Source organism: Aethalodelphis obliquidens, unplaced genomic scaffold (assembly GCF_003676395.1).
Source record: "Aethalodelphis obliquidens isolate GAN/ISIS:26980383/991018 unplaced genomic scaffold, ASM367639v1 scaffold38, whole genome shotgun sequence".
NCBI lineage: Eukaryota > Metazoa > Chordata > Mammalia > Artiodactyla > Delphinidae > Aethalodelphis > Aethalodelphis obliquidens.
Genome location: NW_020837982.1, coordinates 17,874,725 through 17,892,037, shown reverse-complemented (window position 1 = coordinate 17,892,037; position 17,313 = coordinate 17,874,725). Strand labels below are relative to the sequence as shown.

The 17,313-nt window shown below is 61.6% G+C and overlaps 2 protein-coding genes across 23 annotated transcripts in view; one reads left to right on the top strand and one right to left on the bottom strand.

Moving 5' to 3' along the window:
• EPN2 (epsin 2) overlaps positions 1-6,457 on the top strand; it is a 68,754-nt gene extending 62,297 nt beyond the window's left edge. For 8 of the 10 annotated variants that reach the window (XM_027131185.1, XM_027131184.1, XM_027131188.1 and 5 more), the window contains 2 exons: positions 1,660-1,872; positions 3,837-6,457. In XM_027131185.1, the coding sequence (XP_026986986.1) occupies positions 1,660-1,872; positions 3,837-4,135 (512 nt within the window). In that variant the 3' untranslated portion in view covers positions 4,136-6,457. The remainder of the gene's footprint in view (positions 1-1,659; positions 1,873-3,836) is intronic. The other 2 variants (XM_027131189.1, XM_027131187.1) reach the window with 1 other exon arrangement.
• A 1,014-nt stretch (positions 6,458-7,471) lies between these two features.
• On the bottom strand, positions 7,472-17,277 carry B9D1 (B9 domain containing 1). Of its 13 annotated transcripts, XM_027131193.1 has the most exons (8): positions 17,077-17,187; positions 16,438-16,551; positions 15,560-15,628; positions 14,089-14,200; positions 10,525-10,621; positions 9,682-9,907; positions 7,922-7,989; positions 7,472-7,710 (listed from the first exon to the last, which is right to left on the bottom strand). In XM_027131193.1, exons 2-8 carry the CDS (start codon positions 16,446-16,448, stop codon positions 7,568-7,570), a joined length of 726 nt encoding a protein of 241 aa, XP_026986994.1. In that variant the 5' UTR covers positions 16,449-16,551; positions 17,077-17,187; the 3' UTR covers positions 7,472-7,567. The 13 variants fall into 13 exon arrangements, 11 of the variants coding, with proteins under 11 accessions (XP_026986994.1, XP_026986991.1, XP_026986995.1 ...); XM_027131190.1 differs by lacking the exon at positions 16,438-16,551 and having other exon boundaries at positions 17,077-17,277; XM_027131194.1 differs by lacking the exon at positions 16,438-16,551 and having other exon boundaries at positions 9,682-9,744; positions 10,525-10,613; positions 17,077-17,277.
• Between the last annotated feature and the right edge of the window lie 36 nt (positions 17,278-17,313).

The window sequence follows — 17,313 nt, the reverse complement described above, 5'->3', positions numbered from 1 at the left end:
GCCTTCCTCTTCCCAGCTCCCCAAAGGCGCCCCCTTTTCCAGACCACCCGGCTCTCTGTGTGGGCAGGCATCTGTGACGCACACACGTGCACGCACGCATGCATGCACATGCGCGCTCTGCAGAAGACCCTGCTCCTCCCCGAGCGCCCCTGGGCTGGGAGGGGTCAGGGTCGGAGCGGGGAGAGAGACTGGGCCCCGAGGGGCAGAGGGAGGGGGCTGGATGCCCTCTTCACACAGCCCTGTGGGGCTGGGGACAGAGCCAGGTGGCGCCTGCCTTCCTCAGGGCCACCCCTCCCAGCTGCACCGAGCAACTTTTCTCCTTTCTCTCACCTCTCCTGGCTTCCCCGCTTCCCGTTTCCCACTGCCCCTCCCCTGCCTCCCCCAGCAGGCAGGGCTGGGCTGGCCTAAGGTAGGAGCAGCCTGGCACCCCTCACCGCACCGACCCCGCCCCCGGGCCCTCTCAGCTCCAGGGGCCCAGAAGCAACTTAGAGCTGCTGCTTCCCCGGGTTTCTTTTGCCGCATTAAAAAAGCAACAAGATTCCGTGTGTCTCTTCCACAGGCCAAAGTACAACCTAACTGTCCTTGCTCGCTCCCCACCCCTCAGGGAGAAGCCTAAGCACCCTTCCCTGGGCCTGTGAAGTATTTACCCCAATTCTGGAGGTGTTCCCATTGTAGAAAGTGTGGGAAAGTTTATGGAAGACAATGAGAATCATGTGTAATTCTTCCATCTACACGTGGCCACTGTGCTCCCTCCCAGCACTTTTTCTGAGCTCTTACGGATGGAGGGAGTCGAATCCTGCCCCCACCACTTTTTTTTTTTTCCCACCACTTTTATGGAAAAGCGGATTGAGAACGTTTTCTTTCAACATTACGAATTCTCTAGAAAGAGCTTTGTAGTATCTCTTCGTAGGGCTCAGCGACAAGTTACTGGGTTCCGTAAGATACTACGGAAAAACCCGAACTTTTTGGCCAACCCAATATTTAATCGTTAATTTTGGGGAGGGCATTTTAAGTTGATTTCAAGTTGTGCTGAAGTAAATAATGCTGTAGTGAACATCTCTGTGCTTAACCTCCTGCTCACACTTTGCATTATCTCCTGAGTCTGGGTTCCTGGACGTGGGGCTGCTGAGTGCAGAATCAATGGTTCTTCGGGACCCGTGTCCCCATCACCATCTCACAGAGCAGAGCAGCCGAGCAGAGCAGCCACGTTCCTGCCGGCCTGCCTCAGCACACCCTCTGTTGGCTGAATTTTTAAAAGTCATTTGCTTTCTTCTTACCGTCAAGCAATTCATGTTCACTGTAGAAAATTTAGAAAATGAAAACATTTAAAAAAATGTGAACTACTCATGTGTGGCCACCAACCCAAAATGCCATCTTAATATTTGTGGAGATTGTGCTGCACTGTTCTGTCCCTGCTCCTTCCTCATCGCGCCTTCCGTCCCTGGACTCAGGTCAGGTTGTACTTGCCCTGCCCTGTGGCTGACCGTGGCTCCAGGTTGGGGCTGTTGGAAATAGCACTGCAGCGAACGCCCCATTCCTTAGGCAGCCGCACGCATCCCCAGCGAGTCGGCGTCCGGGGACATCGGGGTTTGCTGTGGACGCTTCGGGGTTGGATGAGCCCTCCAGGCTCACCAGCCCGTGTGTGTCCTTGTCTTGCAGCCAAGGCGGCGTCTCCGCCGGCCCAGAACAGTGGAACTACCAGCCCCGACCCCTTTGAGTCCCAGCCCGCGACCGTGGCCTCAAGCAAGCCCAGCGGCACCCGGAAAACCCCCGAGTCCTTCCTGGGCCCCAACGCAGCCTTGGTGAACCTGGACTCGCTGGTGGCCAGGCCAGCCCCGCCGGCGCAGTCCCTCAACCCCTTCCTGGCCCCAGGTATGCTTGCTTCCCGGCCTTCCTCTGGCCGTCTGCCCTTCCTGGGAGCGGCTCTGGGGCAGGCCTGTGGGCGCTGACCTCCCCTCCACCTCTGCGGGGGACTCTTCCCTCGGGGACCACAGGCGGGGACCAGGCTCAGGGGCGTGCTGGCCCCGGCTGAGCAGTAGCGTAGCGCCGGGCGTCCTGGACCAGCCCTCGCGCCTCTCTGTCCTCAGTTGAGACGGCTGAGCAGAAGCTGCCCCTGACTTGGTGCCCCAGCCAGGGAGACCCTTTAGCGAGCGCCAGTTTTAGGTCAGCTGGGGGCGCATAGTGCTGGGGCTGAGGAGAGGAGCCTGGGTTTGCTGCCCAGCAGCCCCGTTTTCGGGTTGAGGGTAATTGGGCTCTCTGCTGGGCCATGCTCCAGGGACCCCAAGAGCCCTCACTTCGCCCCTGCTGCTGGATTCTGCCTTATCTGGGGCTGGAACTCACCCTTGCCCCCAAGCCCGTCCTCCCTGCCGGTGGGCTCTCCACCCTCAGGAGCTCCACGTGGGCTGCAGGACAAGCCCCAGCCCTCGAGTGAGTGGCCAGGGCCTCCGTGTCCCGTGCCCCCGCCCACGCCAGGCCCCTGTCTGCTCAGCCCCTCAGCTGCGTGGGCCGCTCTCTGCCCCCCGCCCACGCCAGGCCCCTGTCTGCTCAGCCCCTCAGCTGCGTGGGCTGCTCTCTGCCTCCCGCCCACGCCAGCCCCCTGTGCGCTCAGCCCCTCAGCTGCGTGGGCTGCTCTCTGCCCCCTGCTACACGTCCTGTTCCCTCTGCCGGGACATCTCCCTCCTCTTCTCCGGGGCTGGGGATTCGGATCCCCCCTTCGCTTCTCAGTCCGGGCAACCCTCTTCCTTGAGGAAGCTCCCGCCCTTCCCCAGAGTTTTCCCAGAAAGGCCTTGGGCTCCCCAAGGGCAGGAACAGGTCACCTTCAAGGTGTTTGTCCTCAGACCTGAGGACTTGGCAGGCTGAGGTCGGGGACGCTCTGGCAGAAGCGGTGTGTGTGTGATGCCTGGGTCCTGCCCGGCCGTGCGCTCCTGAGGTGGGTAGGGAACGTGGTTGCCACCAGCGGGGGTGGCTCCAGGGCAGAGCTGGCCGACAGCCAGGGGTCTGCCTCGAGGGCCCCTGCAGGAGCTCCACTGCCAGGCTGTGGGGGGCCGGTCACGGCCTGGAGCTACGGCCAAGATGCAGGAGGCTCTGGCAGCCCCCTGGCCCTCCAGGGCCATCCTCCTGGCTCTGCCCCTTTCTGGTCCTACTCTGTAGTCTAGTCTGCTCATCTCTAGCCCGGGTGATCTGATCTGCACAGCCCTCTTCCCAGGGCTCCGAGGAGCGACTGATGCAAGAGCGTTGGGGTGCCCTCATGAAGAGCAGGCGGCATCTCCTCTGGTGACCTGGGGTTGCCTTCCTGGCAGCCTTTGTGAGCAGGGGCTGGGCCGAGTTGGAGACTCAGTGCCAGCAGCGCCCGTGGTTTTTGGCCAGGGTATCAGTAGATGTTTCTGCTGGATGCGGGGAAGGGTTTCTGGTATGAGAGGAATTCGGGAAACACTGGGCAGGACAGAGCTGCATCTGCTTATAGACTGCAGGACTTCTCAGAGCCTTTATTATGCCAGGGTCCCCAGGTGCAGGCCGCCCTGCGCTTCCCGCCTCCCCCGTGGCTCCCCTCTCTCCCCGCACCTCTCTCCTCTCCCCTCTCCCTCTGGTCGCAGAGCTAGGCTGGCTGGCTGGCTGGCTGAGAGAACGAGGGAGGGCGCCCGGGGTGCCAGCCCGGAGGAGGAGCTGGGCCCCGCGAGCCTGACCCCTCGCTGGGCTCCTCACGGCCTGAGTCTCCCAGTCCCAACACCAGGCCCAGAGGGGCGGGCGGGCTGCCCCGGTGGGCGCTGTGCCGGGGTCGTCCAGGCCCAGGCACGCTGCAGCTCTGACCGTGGCCGCCCTGCCCGCTCTCTCTCCAGGTGCCGCCGCGGCCTCAGCCCCGGTCAACCCCTTCCAGGTGAACCAGCCGCAGCCGCTGACGCTGAACCAGCTGCGGGGGAGCCCGGTGCTGGGGAGCAGCACGTCCTTCGGGCCCGGCCCGGCTGTGGAGCCCGTGGCTGTGGCCTCCGTGACGTCCGCAGCCTCCCACCCAGCCCTGGGGGCTGGCGGCTCCTCCCTGCCACCGCTGGGCCCCGCTGCGGTGAACATGGTGGGCAGCCTGGGCGTCCCCCCGTCAGCAGCTCAGGCCACCGGCACAACCAACCCGTTCCTCCTCTAGTGTCCCCCCCCCCCGGGACCCGCCGCAGAGCATCCGTGCCGAGGACGCCAGGCAGGGGCTCTCGCCTGTGGAATGGGGTCTGAGAGTGGGGTGGGTGTGCAGAGGGTGTCTTTGCGGCCCTGGCCCTCAGCCTGAGGGTCGAGAGGTGGCGGGCTTATTGAGGCGTCATCACGCGGCACGTGGGTCCCCGAGCCTGTGTCGGGCGGGAGGACCCCTGACCAAGCCTGGCCGCAGGCCCGGCCCCCGTGGAGATCCGCCAGCCCTCGGGGGCCTTGGGTGAGGAGGCGGCAGTGCTCGGTGCTGGCCCAGCCTCAGCCCCGGGCTTCTGGGAGCCCCCCTGCCCAGGACCCGGCCCCCACCCTCAGCCCTGGCGCCCCCCCGGGCGTGGACGGGGTGGAGTGCGGGCTCCCTCAGACACTGACCTTTGGGGGACGCGGTTGTGCGTATTTTACTCTTCTTTGACTCGTGTGTGAGTTCAAAGTAAATGGCGCCACCGTGGAACAACTCTTGACTTAAACCCACTAGAGCAAGCTTTAAACTAACCTGAGCGTAACCCTGCCACGTGCTCCATGCTTGTACACGTTTGCACAGATTTTGTTTAGTACAGTTTCATATTTGTTTGCAGAATTATCGAATAGTCTTTTTTGGCTAATATTTTTATAACGTCGTTCTTATTTAACTGTCTAGTTTTGATAGAATTTGCCAGGTCTGGCTGGATTAAGATGTTGGCCGCGTCACGTTAGTGGTGTAAATCCTCTTATTTATGGTTTTAACTCTGTAAGAAAGTTTAAATAGGAAGAGACAAAAAATGCCTTATGGAAAAACTAAAGCAAATTCTTTATAGGAAAACATATGGGAATTTGATTATGCATAAAAGATGTTTATTTAAAAGGAAAAGAAAACTACAACAGTAACAAAATCGTAGCCTCCGGTTGCCTTTCCCTTTAACTCCTTTTCCTGGTGGATTACCAAACCGTTGACTTTCAGCCTTTTTGGCTAGATCCTAAGAGAGAGGCTATTTTTCTTACTGATGAAGCAACGTGAAGAAAGTTAAAGACAAAAAAAATCTAACATATGAATGTGACTCACCAGGTTTTATCAGCTAACTCCTTTCTGTGACTGAAGGCATGCAGTTAAGACTTCGTTTACAGTGGGAACGTGGGAAGGAGAGGCTTCTGGAACCCTGTGTCTGTGACCCCCTCTATCTTACTCCACACTCAGGGTAGAGGTGGGGACAGCGGCGGGGGCGGCATGTCGGGGGCAGCCCAGGCTGACAGGGGGAGGGCCCAGGGCTGGCCCCGACCTACGCACCCGCCCTCCAGACACCCGTTGCAACGTAGAAGTAATCATCTCTTACTTGGCAGAGGAAGAAAAATCATTCTCACCCAGAAGAGATTGTTAGCGAACGTGCACTAATCTTACCTCCCTCTCCCCTGCTTTCCTCACCCCGCCCACCACTATAAAAAAGTATTAGGTAAGTCACAAATGAAAGACCAGAAGAGACTTGCTTCTCCCCAGAGCAGGGCCATTTCCCCCCGAGTCCTGTCTGTTTGGTCAGCCGGCCTGGCGGGCACCTCAGTCTCACTCTACGTGGCGGACGTCTCACCTCTAGCACCAAGGGCAGCTGACAGCTGAGGGTCTCTCCTGGGGGGATGGGGCCCCTCCCCCCTCTCTGGTTCCAGGAGCTCTGACCCTTGGCGCTGGGCACGGGAGGCTGACTCAGAACTGCCTGCTCAGGCCACTCCTGTTGCCATGTAGAAGAGCTCACCCGTGCTCCTCCCTGGGGCTACCCCCGGCCCAGAGCTCCTGCCCAGCCCGAGACCTGGGGCTGGACCATGGGCTCCAGAGTCATCCACGAAGGCCCTTCCGGCCTCTCCCAGCAGCCTGGGGGAGGGTGGGGCAGGGCGGGGCTCGGGGCAAGGTGCTCCCCCGGGAGGTAGGGGCCGACCCCCTCACGGGGCACAGGACCACGCTACTGGGGTCATGATTCCTCGTGAGAGTGAGGGGCCCTTCCCGATGGGACTTTAAGGCCCCGATGTCACAGCCAGTGGCCCACCCAGGCCCAGGCAGACTCCCGCCCAGCTCCCGGCTCAGGCCCACCCCCAGGCGCCTCGTCCGTGTTGCCCGTTGCACTGATCATGAAGCCACTGGTGCTGCCACGCGTGTGGGACACATGCCATCAAGCTCCCTCCTGCCGGGCACCGTGGTAGGGGTGTTGCCCAGCCGTTTTCTCAGTCCCAGGGGCGGGTGGCCGGTTTGGAACTTGTGTTGACTGTTGATACTTATTTACTGTATAAATATAATTTATCATTTGTATCACGACGCGGTTTCTGGCTGTGTCCTTCCCCCGCCCCCACCCTTATCAATCTGGACGCATCGGGAGAGGCGCGCTTGGGAGCTGGTTCCTGCCTGGAGTCCAGCTTGGCCTGCGGTTCACAAGGCCACCGACCCGGTCTCGGTGCCTGTGTGAGCCTGAGCTTAGGGGAAGGAGGGGGCTGGGGGCTGCCGGGGGCACAGGCCAAGATCATTACAAGGGAGAGGGAGGGGGCTGAGGAAGAGGCCACGTCTCGGGAAGGGCTGTCCGTGTGGTTGGTGACGTGCCGGGGCCACTGGACGAGCAGACGGGTGGTGGAGTCTGTGGTGGACGCGGTGTGGTCTGACGGCTGGGGCGTCGAGGGAGCTGGGACGGGGACGCAGGAGATGCTTCTGCGGAGCAGCGGGGCCAGAGCGGGGAGGGAAGGTTCCACGTAAAGAGGGTCAGGATGCTGGGGATTGGCGGACGGTTCCAGAGCGCGCAGTGAGCTGGGGGCCCTGAGTTTATGGGGGAACTGGGACAAAGGCAGGTCCCCGTGACAGCCGGGCAGTGGGTGGTGGCTAAGGTGGGCTCTTCAGACTGCGGGGCTCCCCTCAAATCCTGCTGAGGGGAGAACCCTGAGCAAGCCCGGTGTTCTGGCCACAGGGCTCCCCGGAAGCGGCCCGTGGGGGGTCAGGTGGCCCTGGGGGGCCGAGGGCAGGCGGGTCTCCCCCGCCGTGGCGCTGCCCACCTTGGGGAAGCTTGCAGCCCGTCCTCTGGGCTGCCACGGGCCTCTCCATCCAAGGGAGGTGCTGCCCGGCTCGCCTGTCTGGTGGACAACACGCTGGTTTTAGGGACGAGCGTGTCGAAGTGTGGGGGCCGCCCAGCCGTGGGCCCGGGATCAGGCTGAGCCCAGGCTCGGCTGCTGGCTTCCGTCCTGGTGCAGCTTCCACCCCGGGCTGTGCCCCCCAAGGCCCGCGCCAGCCCCGGGGCCCTGCTCCCAGGGCAGTTGCTGCGGGGAGAGGAGCTGCCCCAGCCTGGGCTCTGTGAAAAGGTAACACTTTATTACACAAACACCGGCCACCCCCGACGCACGTCAGGCAGGTGGGTCGCTGGGCCGTCCCAGGGGGCCGATGCCTTCACCGGGAGAGGCCCTGGGGTGTGCTGGGCCCTGAGACCCCCTGTGTGTCCGGAGGCCCGGTGTCATAGCCCAGCTTCCTCATGTCCTTGGTCACCACGTTGAAGAGGAGAGTGACGAAGCCCTGGGAGCGGACGCGGGTCACTGAGGACAGAAGGGCAGCGTTAGCTGGGCCCACGCCCCTCACCGGGAGAAGGGGCTGCGGTGGAGACGGGGGATGGACGGACGTGGCAACCCCTCCGGGCTGGGCTCTGCCCCCGCATCTGTGTGCTGGCGGGTCCCTGGCATCCAGCCATCTGACTGCGGGGGGCCCACCTGGTCCCACCTGCCCGGGGGATGGGGGGTCAAGTTTTACCTTCCCGGCCTTCCCCTTGAGCCACCACCTTGGGGTCTGTGTACTCGGGCCGCCGTCCCATGAACCAGCTGGGAAGACAGGAGACAGCCTGAACCCAGACAGAAATCCCAGAAAGGTGACAGCAGCCGAGGTGGGGAAGGCGGGGACCTGGGACAGTGTGATTCCCCATCCTCCTGGGGAAGGAGGGCCCCAACCCAGAGCCCAACAACCAGCCCTGGGGTGGGCAGAGGAGCCAGATCTGGGCTCTCCACTGTCCTCTGAAGAGAGCAGGACCCAGGATGTCACTTCCATTTCTGAGCACCAGTCTTCTCACCTTAATGGGGACGTGATAATGGTCCCCTACCCCATGGGGCTCCAGCTGTAACGCATTAGCCTCTTGACATCTGAGCCTCCCACCCAGGCAGAAGGTTCTCCGCACCTCAGAGCAGGCCGCGGACATGCAGTGAGCCAGCAAGGGGCTGGGGGGGGGCAGGGAGGGGGGCGGGAGAGGGCACAGGGGGGTGGGGAGGGCAGGGGGCGGGAGGGGAGCAGGGAGGGGGCAGGGGGGGCACAGGGGGTCATGGAGGGGAGCCTCGCCCCCTCCCTGCACCTCGGTTTCCCCATCGGAGGAGCAGGGCTACGCGGCACCTGCCCCCAGGCTGCGCTGAGGACCAGCCCGGGGAAGCAGCCCCCAAGGGCCCCGCCAGCCTGGACGCTGCTGCAGGGGCCCTGCGGGCACCTTGAGGCGGAGATGTGCCTGAGTAGCTCGTGCAGCGGTGTCTCAGGGAACCCTTTCTGCCGTGTGAAGAGCAGATTGGAGGATCTGCGTGATGGCCCCAGAGACTAGGTCCCACTGTGAGAAAGTTAATTTCTGTGGTTTTAAGCCACCAAGTCCGTGGTAACTGGCTGCGGCGGCCACAGGAAGTGGCCGCAGGGAAGCAGGCAGCCAGCAGGCCGAGGAAGGACGCCGGAGGCGGAGGCCCAGCAGAGGGGACGAGAGAAGGGGCTGCTGGAACACGGACCCCTCATCTGGGACGACTGTCCATCCAGCTGCCTTCCCCCATTTCCGTAACCCAAGCACACACGGCCCAGCCCAGGCAAGAGCCCCTCCGAAGGGCGGGAGACGACCCCTTGCTGCCGCCCGGCCAGCGGTGAGGGCTTTCCCAGCAAGGACCCCCCCCTCCCCAGGGAGACCCCACACGGGGGCCCGCAGCCCTCCCTCGGAGCTGTGGGGCGTGGAGCAGTGTGGACACCGGGGTGGTGGTGTCACCTCCAGCCGACGCTGGCCCTTCCCATCACGGTGGCTTCTGGAGGGCTCCCAAGGGCAGCAGGCGCCTCAGAGCCCAGGAAGCGTCCTCCCCCGAGCAGGGTGCCGGCCGGGGGGCCCAGGCGGTGCTACACGTTCCCCTGGGCCTGGCCCACCACCGCGGAGCTGAGCTGACCCAACCCGAGTCGGCCAGCCAGGCCCAGCCAGCCCTCCAGCTCCTACTCGGATGAGGGAAGGGGCCAGACGCCTCGGGCTTGGTCTCCCTGCAGGCCCGTGTGCGGGCCCCACCGGCTGCCCCACCAAGGTCACTACCTCCTCGAGCCCGAGCTGCTCCCTGCGCCCCGAGCCCTGCCGGCCCCGCCCTCTGCTCTAGTCCCTGCTCAGCTGTCACCTCCTGGCAGAGGGCCCTTGTGTGAAGCCATCCAGCACGACATGGCAGCGGGGGACGTGACAGCCCTCCACCCGACGGCTGAGGCCAGGAGTGGCTGGGGGGATGGGTGTGCAGGAGACTCACCTGGTAAACTTCTGCAGTTTAGACACAGATTCTGGGACAAACATGGGGATGGTCTTTTTGTGCCTGAAACAAACGTTTTCACAGACAGCTGTGCTGAGCCACGGAAAAGTGGCGGAGCCTTCTGAGCCTCCAGCGAGGGGTGGCCAAGTCGGAGCCAGAGCCCCGCCCCAGGGCTGCGTCCTCTGAGAGCCTTGTTTCTTTTGAAGGGTCAGGAGGATGCTGAGGGCTACAAACCAACCCTGGCTCAACTGTGCCCCTCACAGGGCCCTTGTCCTTCTCCAAATATCCCAGCGCGCTGCCATCCTCCAGGAACCCCGACAGTCCCCTGGACCGCACCCGGCTGTGGTCACCCGTCCCCCGTCCCCCTTCCCCTCGCACCCTGCACTTCCCATCTCAACACCCCTCAGGTTCGCCTGCTGGGCCTCCTCCCTCCACCTGCTCTGATGGCGTCCTCACCCCTTAGGGTCGGCTGACCCTGGCCACCCACCCCGCGCCTGGAACACGGTGCCTGTACCCTGTCACCATGCTTGACAAGAGAGCGCTGCGTCTCTCCATCTGTGCCCACTACTCGGGGGGGCCTGCCGAGGGCAGGTCCCGTGGTCACACGTGTCTGACACGTGTGTCCTCAGGCCAGCAGCGAGGGAATGAGTGTCTGAACTCCGACCCCAGCTGCCCCGGAACTCTGGCTGGACCCGCCCCTCTCGATGCCCCAGGACACCCCCTCCCAGGTGTGGGCCACGCCCCCACGCCAGGGACCCTCGCACTCCCCGCCTCAAGGTGAAGCATGCCCCGGGGTGAGCCTCGCGTGGCCCGGCGAGGGACCAGGTCGGAAGGAGGACCTACCGTCCGGGTGAGAAGGGCACGTGCACCGCCCCGTAGCCTCGGACCACGTCGTTCCCGAACATGTCCGGCCCATACACGCTAAGCACGATCTGCGGCCCTTGCGAACGACAAGGCAGGGGTCAGCCTGCGGGCAAGCCCAGGGGAGGTGCAGGGTGGAGAGCAGGGCGGCGGGCCCGGGAGCCCCCAGGTGTGGGCCTGCAGGGAGGTGGGAGAGCAGAGCCTGCTGGCTGGGCCCCCTGCTGCCCCGGTGCTGCCACTGGACAGGCCCAGGGAGTGCACAGGGACCCGGGGGTGTCTGCGTGTGGCTCAGGGAGGCCCCGCACCCCCTTCCTCTCGAGCACTGCCAGTTCCCACTGCTCCCTGTTGGCAGCTCCATTGGGGTACATCCTCGGGAGGTGGGGGGGCCCAGAGCCGGCCGGCCTGCCCAGCTTGGACCCGCGGCCACCGGACAGCCTGTTTCCTCGTCCTCCAGACGCCCGGGCTCGGGCCTGACGCAGAGGAAGTGCTCCCCGGTGCTGGGGGACGTCTGTTCCCTCCCCGTCACCGCCTCAAAGGTCATCACTCCTCTTCCGTAAGGTTTCACCGCCCAAGAACGCATCCCACACGTGGTCCTTTGGTTCTGCCCATGTTACGAACTTGTATGAGTGGAATCGTGTGGTAGGTAGATTCCCGCATCCAGCTTCTTGGATTCAGTGTTTATGAGACGCGTGCAAACGGAGTCACGTCTCCAGGGCAGGAGCACTCGGTCCTGTCTGGCGGCCACGGACGCCCGGGCTGTGTCTCCTTCTTGGGACAGCGCGACCTCTCGTCACACGCGCACCCATGTCTGCCCAGGCCGCGCATTCACTCGAGCTGCTTCCCTGGGGGCACCGCACCAGAGCTTGGCGTCCTCAAGCTTCCTAACTGGGCTGTTCTGGTCCTGAATCATGGCCGCTCGCTTTGGCTTTAATTTGCATTTTCCTAATTGTAACTGTTCTTCCTAAAATGAAGTTGAGACCTCGTCCTGTTTCTTGGTCACTTGGACGTCCTCTTTCGGGCGGTGCCTTGCTCGAGCCTCTTGCCCAGTTTACAACTGGATGGTCTCTTTTCACCCGTAATGATGTCTTTGGGTCACCAGAAGCCCTAAGTTTAACAGTGGAACGCGCAGATCTGCTCCTGTGAGGAGTCCTCATTCTGGTGCCACGGTTCCCGCCTGCGTGGAATCCTCCTTAAGCCGTCTCATCGTGCTCTTCACGTTTCCGTGCGTGTATCCATCTGGGATGGACTTTGTGTGCCTGATACAAAGCAGGGATCAGGCTGCACTTTTCTTCCTGCTTGTATCCAGCTGCCCCAGGACCACTTCTCAAGACCCCCTTCCCCTCCTGCTCTGCCCCTTTGTCATGAATCAGCTGCACATGTTCAGTTCTGCCCTGGGCTCCCTACAGATCTGTCTGTCCTGGTGCCAAAACTACTCTCGTGATTGTGCTTTAGAATCACAGCTTGATAGCTGGTAGAACAGGTTATGTTTGATATTACTGGAAAGAATTTATTTTTAAAATATCAATTTCTACTTTTTATAAAGAATAGAAAACACATTCTATTTTTATACAGAAAGCAACTGATTTTTTAAATAAATTTATTTACTTATTTATTTTTGGCTGCGTTGGGTCTTCGTTGTTGCATGCGGGCTTCTCTTGTTGCGGAGCACGGGCTCTAGGCGTGCGGGCTTCAGTAGTTGCAGCACGTGGGCTCAGTCGTTGTGGCTCGCCGGCTCTAGAGCGCATGCTCAGTAGTAGTGGTGCATGGGCTTAGCTGCTTCACGGCATGTGGGATCTTCTCGGACCGGGGATTGAACCTGTGTCCCCCGCGTTGGCAGGCGGATTCTTAACCACTGCGCCACCAGGGAAGCCCGCAACTGATTTTTGTATACTGATCTTATATTTGGCAGTCATGCCCCCTTATTAATAATTTACTGTAGGTTATTTTGGAAATGCTACATAATCATGTCACCTGTGAATAATGACAGGTGACATGATTCTAATTCTTATACCTTTGAATTGTACAATGTTGGTGGTCATGACAAGCATCCTGATCTGACAGAGAGATCTTTCAACATCTCACTAAGATAAGTGACGTCTGCTCTGAGTTTTGTGGATAGCCTTTATCAGATTAAGGAAGCTTCCCTCTACTCCTGGCTGGCTACAGGTCTGTCATGGACGCGTGTTGAATTTTATCACGTCTTCTCCATCGCTGGGGGTGATGGCGACTTGCTCTTTAACGTAGTGAGTCTCACCGGTTGACTTTAGATGTTGCACGAACTTCTTATTTCTGGATTAAGCCCTCCTTGCCCACGACAGATCACCCTTCTGGGGTCCTGTGAGGCGCAGTCTGTGGATGTTTGGCACCACGTCCAGGGCGGGGATGAGGGCACCCGGGCCGCAGGCCAGGGCGGGCTGTTCTCTCAGAGCTCTGAGGTGGCAGGATCTTCCTGGCTCCTGGGTCCCCAGCCCAGAGCGGCCGACAAAAGTCTCGGTCAGCATCTCGATCACCTCTGCTGGAATCAGCAGATACTCCCAGGGGAGCTGTGGCTGGGGGCGTCTCTGGAGCTCTGCTTTTTTCCTGGGTCTTGGCCTCCTAAAGCGCCACGACTTTGCTAGCTGTCTGATGCCTTCAGGTAGTCTGTTTTCTGGTTTTGCTTTTTAATATTTTATTCACCTTTCCTAGCCGTCGTCAGCAGGAGGAGATTGGTCCTTTATCTAGTGCCCTGTTCCAGGAAGCCTGTGGAAGTTTCTCATGGATGATGACAACAGGATGGCAGTCCCCGCCCAGGAGGACAGCCAGGCAGTCTCTGCTCCAGACCCTCTGTGCCCGGTAAGCCTGAGCCCCCGCCACACGCAGCATAAGGCCTGGACCGTGAAATCAGATGGACCTGAAATCAAATCCATGCTCAGCTACTCAAGGTAAAGCTGAAGGCAAATGATGTCACTTTTTGAGTCTCAGTTTCCTAGACGTGGAGAAGAATCTACCTACCAGATAGGGTTACAAAGCCTGGCCAAGCCCACATAGGGAGAGTATTCATGGCCCCTGTGGAGCGAACCCCAGGCTTTGCACACAGTTGGCGCTTATTAAGTGAGAGTGACTGGTAACTGCCAGGTAAGGTAGAAAGCAAACACTGCAGACACTGCAGGTGAGGAGGGCTTTGGGAAGGTCAGAGGTAGGATGAGGGCCAGGGCCCCGGGCAGAGAGAAGGGCAGGGACTTGCAGGAGGAGCAGGGCGCTCGGGTCTGCAGAAGCACAGCTGTGACGGACAGGGGAGAGCTGTCAGGGCAGGCCTCCTGGCCAGACTGCTGAGCCAGGCTCTGCCCTTTGCAGGCAGGCGCCACCCAAGGTTTCAGGCCGGGCCTCACCGGCTCTGTCAGAACCTCAGGAAGGTCAAGTGCACACAGATGAGCAGGAAGGGGGCGGGGAGCAGGGGGAAATGGCCAGGTGGCTGAGAGCACGTGACAAGGCTGGTCGAGGGCCCAGGGGATGGGCAGGGAAGGTCCATGTGTGGACACGGGGGCAGGACGAGGCCCGTGGACTCACAGCCGTAGGGGTTGGTGCTCTTAAAGGTGACGTCGATGGGGAAGTTCCACACCAGCGCGCGCCGCGCATCCTGGCTCTTGGATGTGATCTGTGAGATGCCCTCCTCCAGCCCCTGCGAGGACGACAGTGACGGCCAATGTCCCAGTTCCACGCCCCTCCCCTCCCTGGGCAGCAGCTGGGAGAGCTGTTTCCTTCACCACCTTCTGCCAAACGAAGGGACCTGAGACGTAATGGAGGGGCTCCCAGGTGTTTGAGGGTTTTCATCCATGAGGGCCTGGAACCTCGAGGCCCCAGCCCTCCCCCGGTGCCCGAGCTCCACCTGCGCCTCAGCCTCACTGAGGGGACGGTGTCGCCCTCTCCCCTGTCACCATCGGCACGTGTGTGCGTGTCACTTTCTTGGTTACAAAGCAACGTCCCTTGGCCCTACGCCCCCCACCCCTTTGTTCCCAGCCAAGCTTCTTAAAAGACATGTCGACACTCACCAGCTCCAATTCCTTCTCACTTTGCATCCCTGAACCCACCCCAATCTGACCTCTGGCCCCCACTCTACCAAAGTGTTTCTGTCAAGTCACCAGTGGCTCGGCTGGCTGTGATGTGGTCCCTTCTCTGTCCCCATTTCACTGGCCCCCCACCTCCCGGGTCAAACACGCCTCAGGGCCTTTGCACACTCCGCACCTTCTGCCTGCCTAGTTCTTTCCACAGCCTTCCACGCGGCTTGTCCCCTCGCCTCCTTCAGCTCTGTGCTCGGCTACCGTCTCCATGAGGACTTTCTGGCCTCTCATCCCTCCCTTTCTTGCCTCTGCTTTCCCCCAGCGTGTCACCAGCCAACAGCCTGGAGTGTTTACTGCCCCGTGTCTGTCTCCCCCTCAAGACGTGCACCCAGCAAGACCGGGGCTTCCCTGGCTCTGTTCACCACTGCGTCCCCATCACCAAGAGACTCGGCACCTATCGCCTAGCGGGCGCCTGGAGGATAAGCGCTGTGGTCTCAGCTGCACAGGGGAGGGACCAGGCTCCGAGCGGCTGTGAGGGTCGCCCCAGTGCCGCGCAGGCAGTAACGTGGTGCGGGCTGAAGAGGCACCATCGTCCCCCTCCTGGTGGAGACAGACCATTCCTCGGGGACTCTTGGAAGGAGGGTTCCAGAGTCTCCCCACAGGCTGAGGAGACCGGCAGTGCAGTGAAAGGACCTGCCCACCGCGCTGCCCAAACATCCCTACTTGCTGCCACGCGCCAGCTCCCAGGACAGGGCGCGCGAGCGAGCACGGCCTCGGGGGTGGGTCAGGGAGCACCGCGGCGCTGCGTTCTCTGCCCCGGCTTCACCAGGAGCAGACTCGCGTGCGGGTCCCCCCTGAACTCAGCGTCCACCTCTCAACTGGTTCTGAACTGGGAGGGTAACGGGTGTGATGGAGCCTTCAGAGACCCCCCCCCCGGTCACGAAGGCCGTGAGTCTGGGAGGCCAAAGGGCCCAGCTTACCGCCGTGGGGGCCCAGTCCTGGCCATACACGAAACAGTACTTGCAGTAGAGATCGTCATACTCAGGAAACTGTGGAGATAAGCATACACGGCTTCTGCTCACAGGGACTCACGCTGAGACCGACTGCTGGCCAGGCAGGGGCGGCCACCAGTAACTCCGAACGTGAGGCACCTGGTGAGGGCGGGCGGGGGCCAAGAGACAGCAGGGGGTGTGGACGTGGCGTTCAGCGGAGGGTCTGGGGCCGCTACCGCCCCTGGGCCTTTGCTCAGGCTCTGCCTTCTGTATGACATACCCTTCCCATTCCTTCACCTGGAGTTTTCCTGGTCACCCTTCAAAACTGATCCTTCAGGGAGCCTGCCCTAACTTCCGGGCCGTCCTGGGGGGCCACTTCCTAGCTCCTGCAGCCCCTGGTGCTTCCCTCCATCACAGCACTGACTGTTTATTTCTCTCAACCCCATTAGACTGTGAACAAGGGACAGGTGTGTGAGCTTTCTGTGTCCCCAGCACCTGGCACAGGGGCAGGCACAGGAGCAGCTCTAAGGAAATGGTGCTGAAGTGAAAGGTCTGAGAAGGCAGGGTGCTGTTAGGACACACAGAGCAACATATGCTTGGCCTGCTAGAGGAGGGGCCCCGAGCAGAGGGGGAGGAAAAGTGGGGATGAGGGGGCTGCTGAGAGCACAGACACATGTGACCCAGCCCAGCTGAGGCCCCTGATGGGACACAGCAGAAGAGGGGAAGCGGGTCTTGGGCACTGGGTCAAGGGGGAGGTGGACAGAGTGGGAGACTGGGGCAGCGTCCCTGATGAAACAGGAAGGCGGGAGATGCCCACTAAGAGGCCCCAGCAGAGCTTTACCTAAACCATCTCAGTTAGTCCTCACAATATACTCATAATATTTTTAAAACAGCCTGGAAGGGCAAGTCCAGCAAAGCTCTGACATCAGACCAGGTTTCAAATTCCAGTTCTGCCACTGCTTTTGGGCAAGTTTTCCCATCTGTAAAATGAGGGTGCCAGTAATACCTACTTCACAGGTTGTTGTGAGGATTGACTGAGCGGGGCTGGGCATGGAGGCTGGCATATACTATGTCTTATACACAGAAATAACAAACGGTTCGTAGGACGTGCTGGGGACTGGAGGGTAGCGTCCCCTTCCGTCCAACAGACACCGCCCCCCCCCCCCCCCCCCCCGACCGGGGCAGCCGCCACCATCGCTGCATCAGATCAAGCAGATCACCTCCCTTCCAACCCGCGCCTGAGGGCCTGAGAGTCGAGGGCGCGGGGCCTCGCTGCGCACGGACCCGCGCGGGTCGCGTGGGGTGGAGGCCCCTGCCCGTGACTCCACGCGGGCTCGGCCGACTGTGGCCTCGGCCTCGCTCAACCCCCCAGGCCTGTTTCCACACCGCACATGGGGCGGAGGGTTCGCGCGACCTCGCACCAAGCCTCTTACACGCTGGCTCCCTCCGGCGAGGCTCGGCCCTGGGGGGACGGGTGCGGCCCCGCGGGGTCCACGGCCGCTCACCTGGGCGCTCTCCACCTGCCCGTTGACCATGAGCAGGAAGACGCTGGGACCCGCAGCCGCCATAGCAGGGCTGCGCGGTTGCTAGGAGGAGCCGGGTTGCCCTGGAGACGGACGGCGTGGCGCGCGGGACAAGTTTCTGGGAAGTGGGATCTTCGGAAAAGCGAGCGCATGCGTGCGGCGGCGCGGCGGGAGACGGGGCTTCGCGGGGACCGGCGGCGCGAAATCCGCGGCTATATC

What these genes read in the sequence shown, in the direction of transcription:
- B9D1 (XM_027131190.1), bottom strand. Translation starts at nt 17,246, where the DNA reads ATGCGCTCGCTTTTCCGAAGATCCCACTTCCCAGAAACTTGTCCCGCG. An exon ending in GGCAGGTGGAGAGCGCCCAG is followed by an intron (nt 15,629 to 17,076) that starts GTGAGCGGCCGT and finishes TTATCTCCACAG; the next exon opens with TTTCCTGAGTATGACGATCT. An exon ending in GAGCACCAACCCCTACGGCT is followed by an intron (nt 10,622 to 14,088) that starts GTGAGTCCACGG and finishes GTCGTTCGCAAG; the next exon opens with GGCCGCAGATCGTGCTTAGC.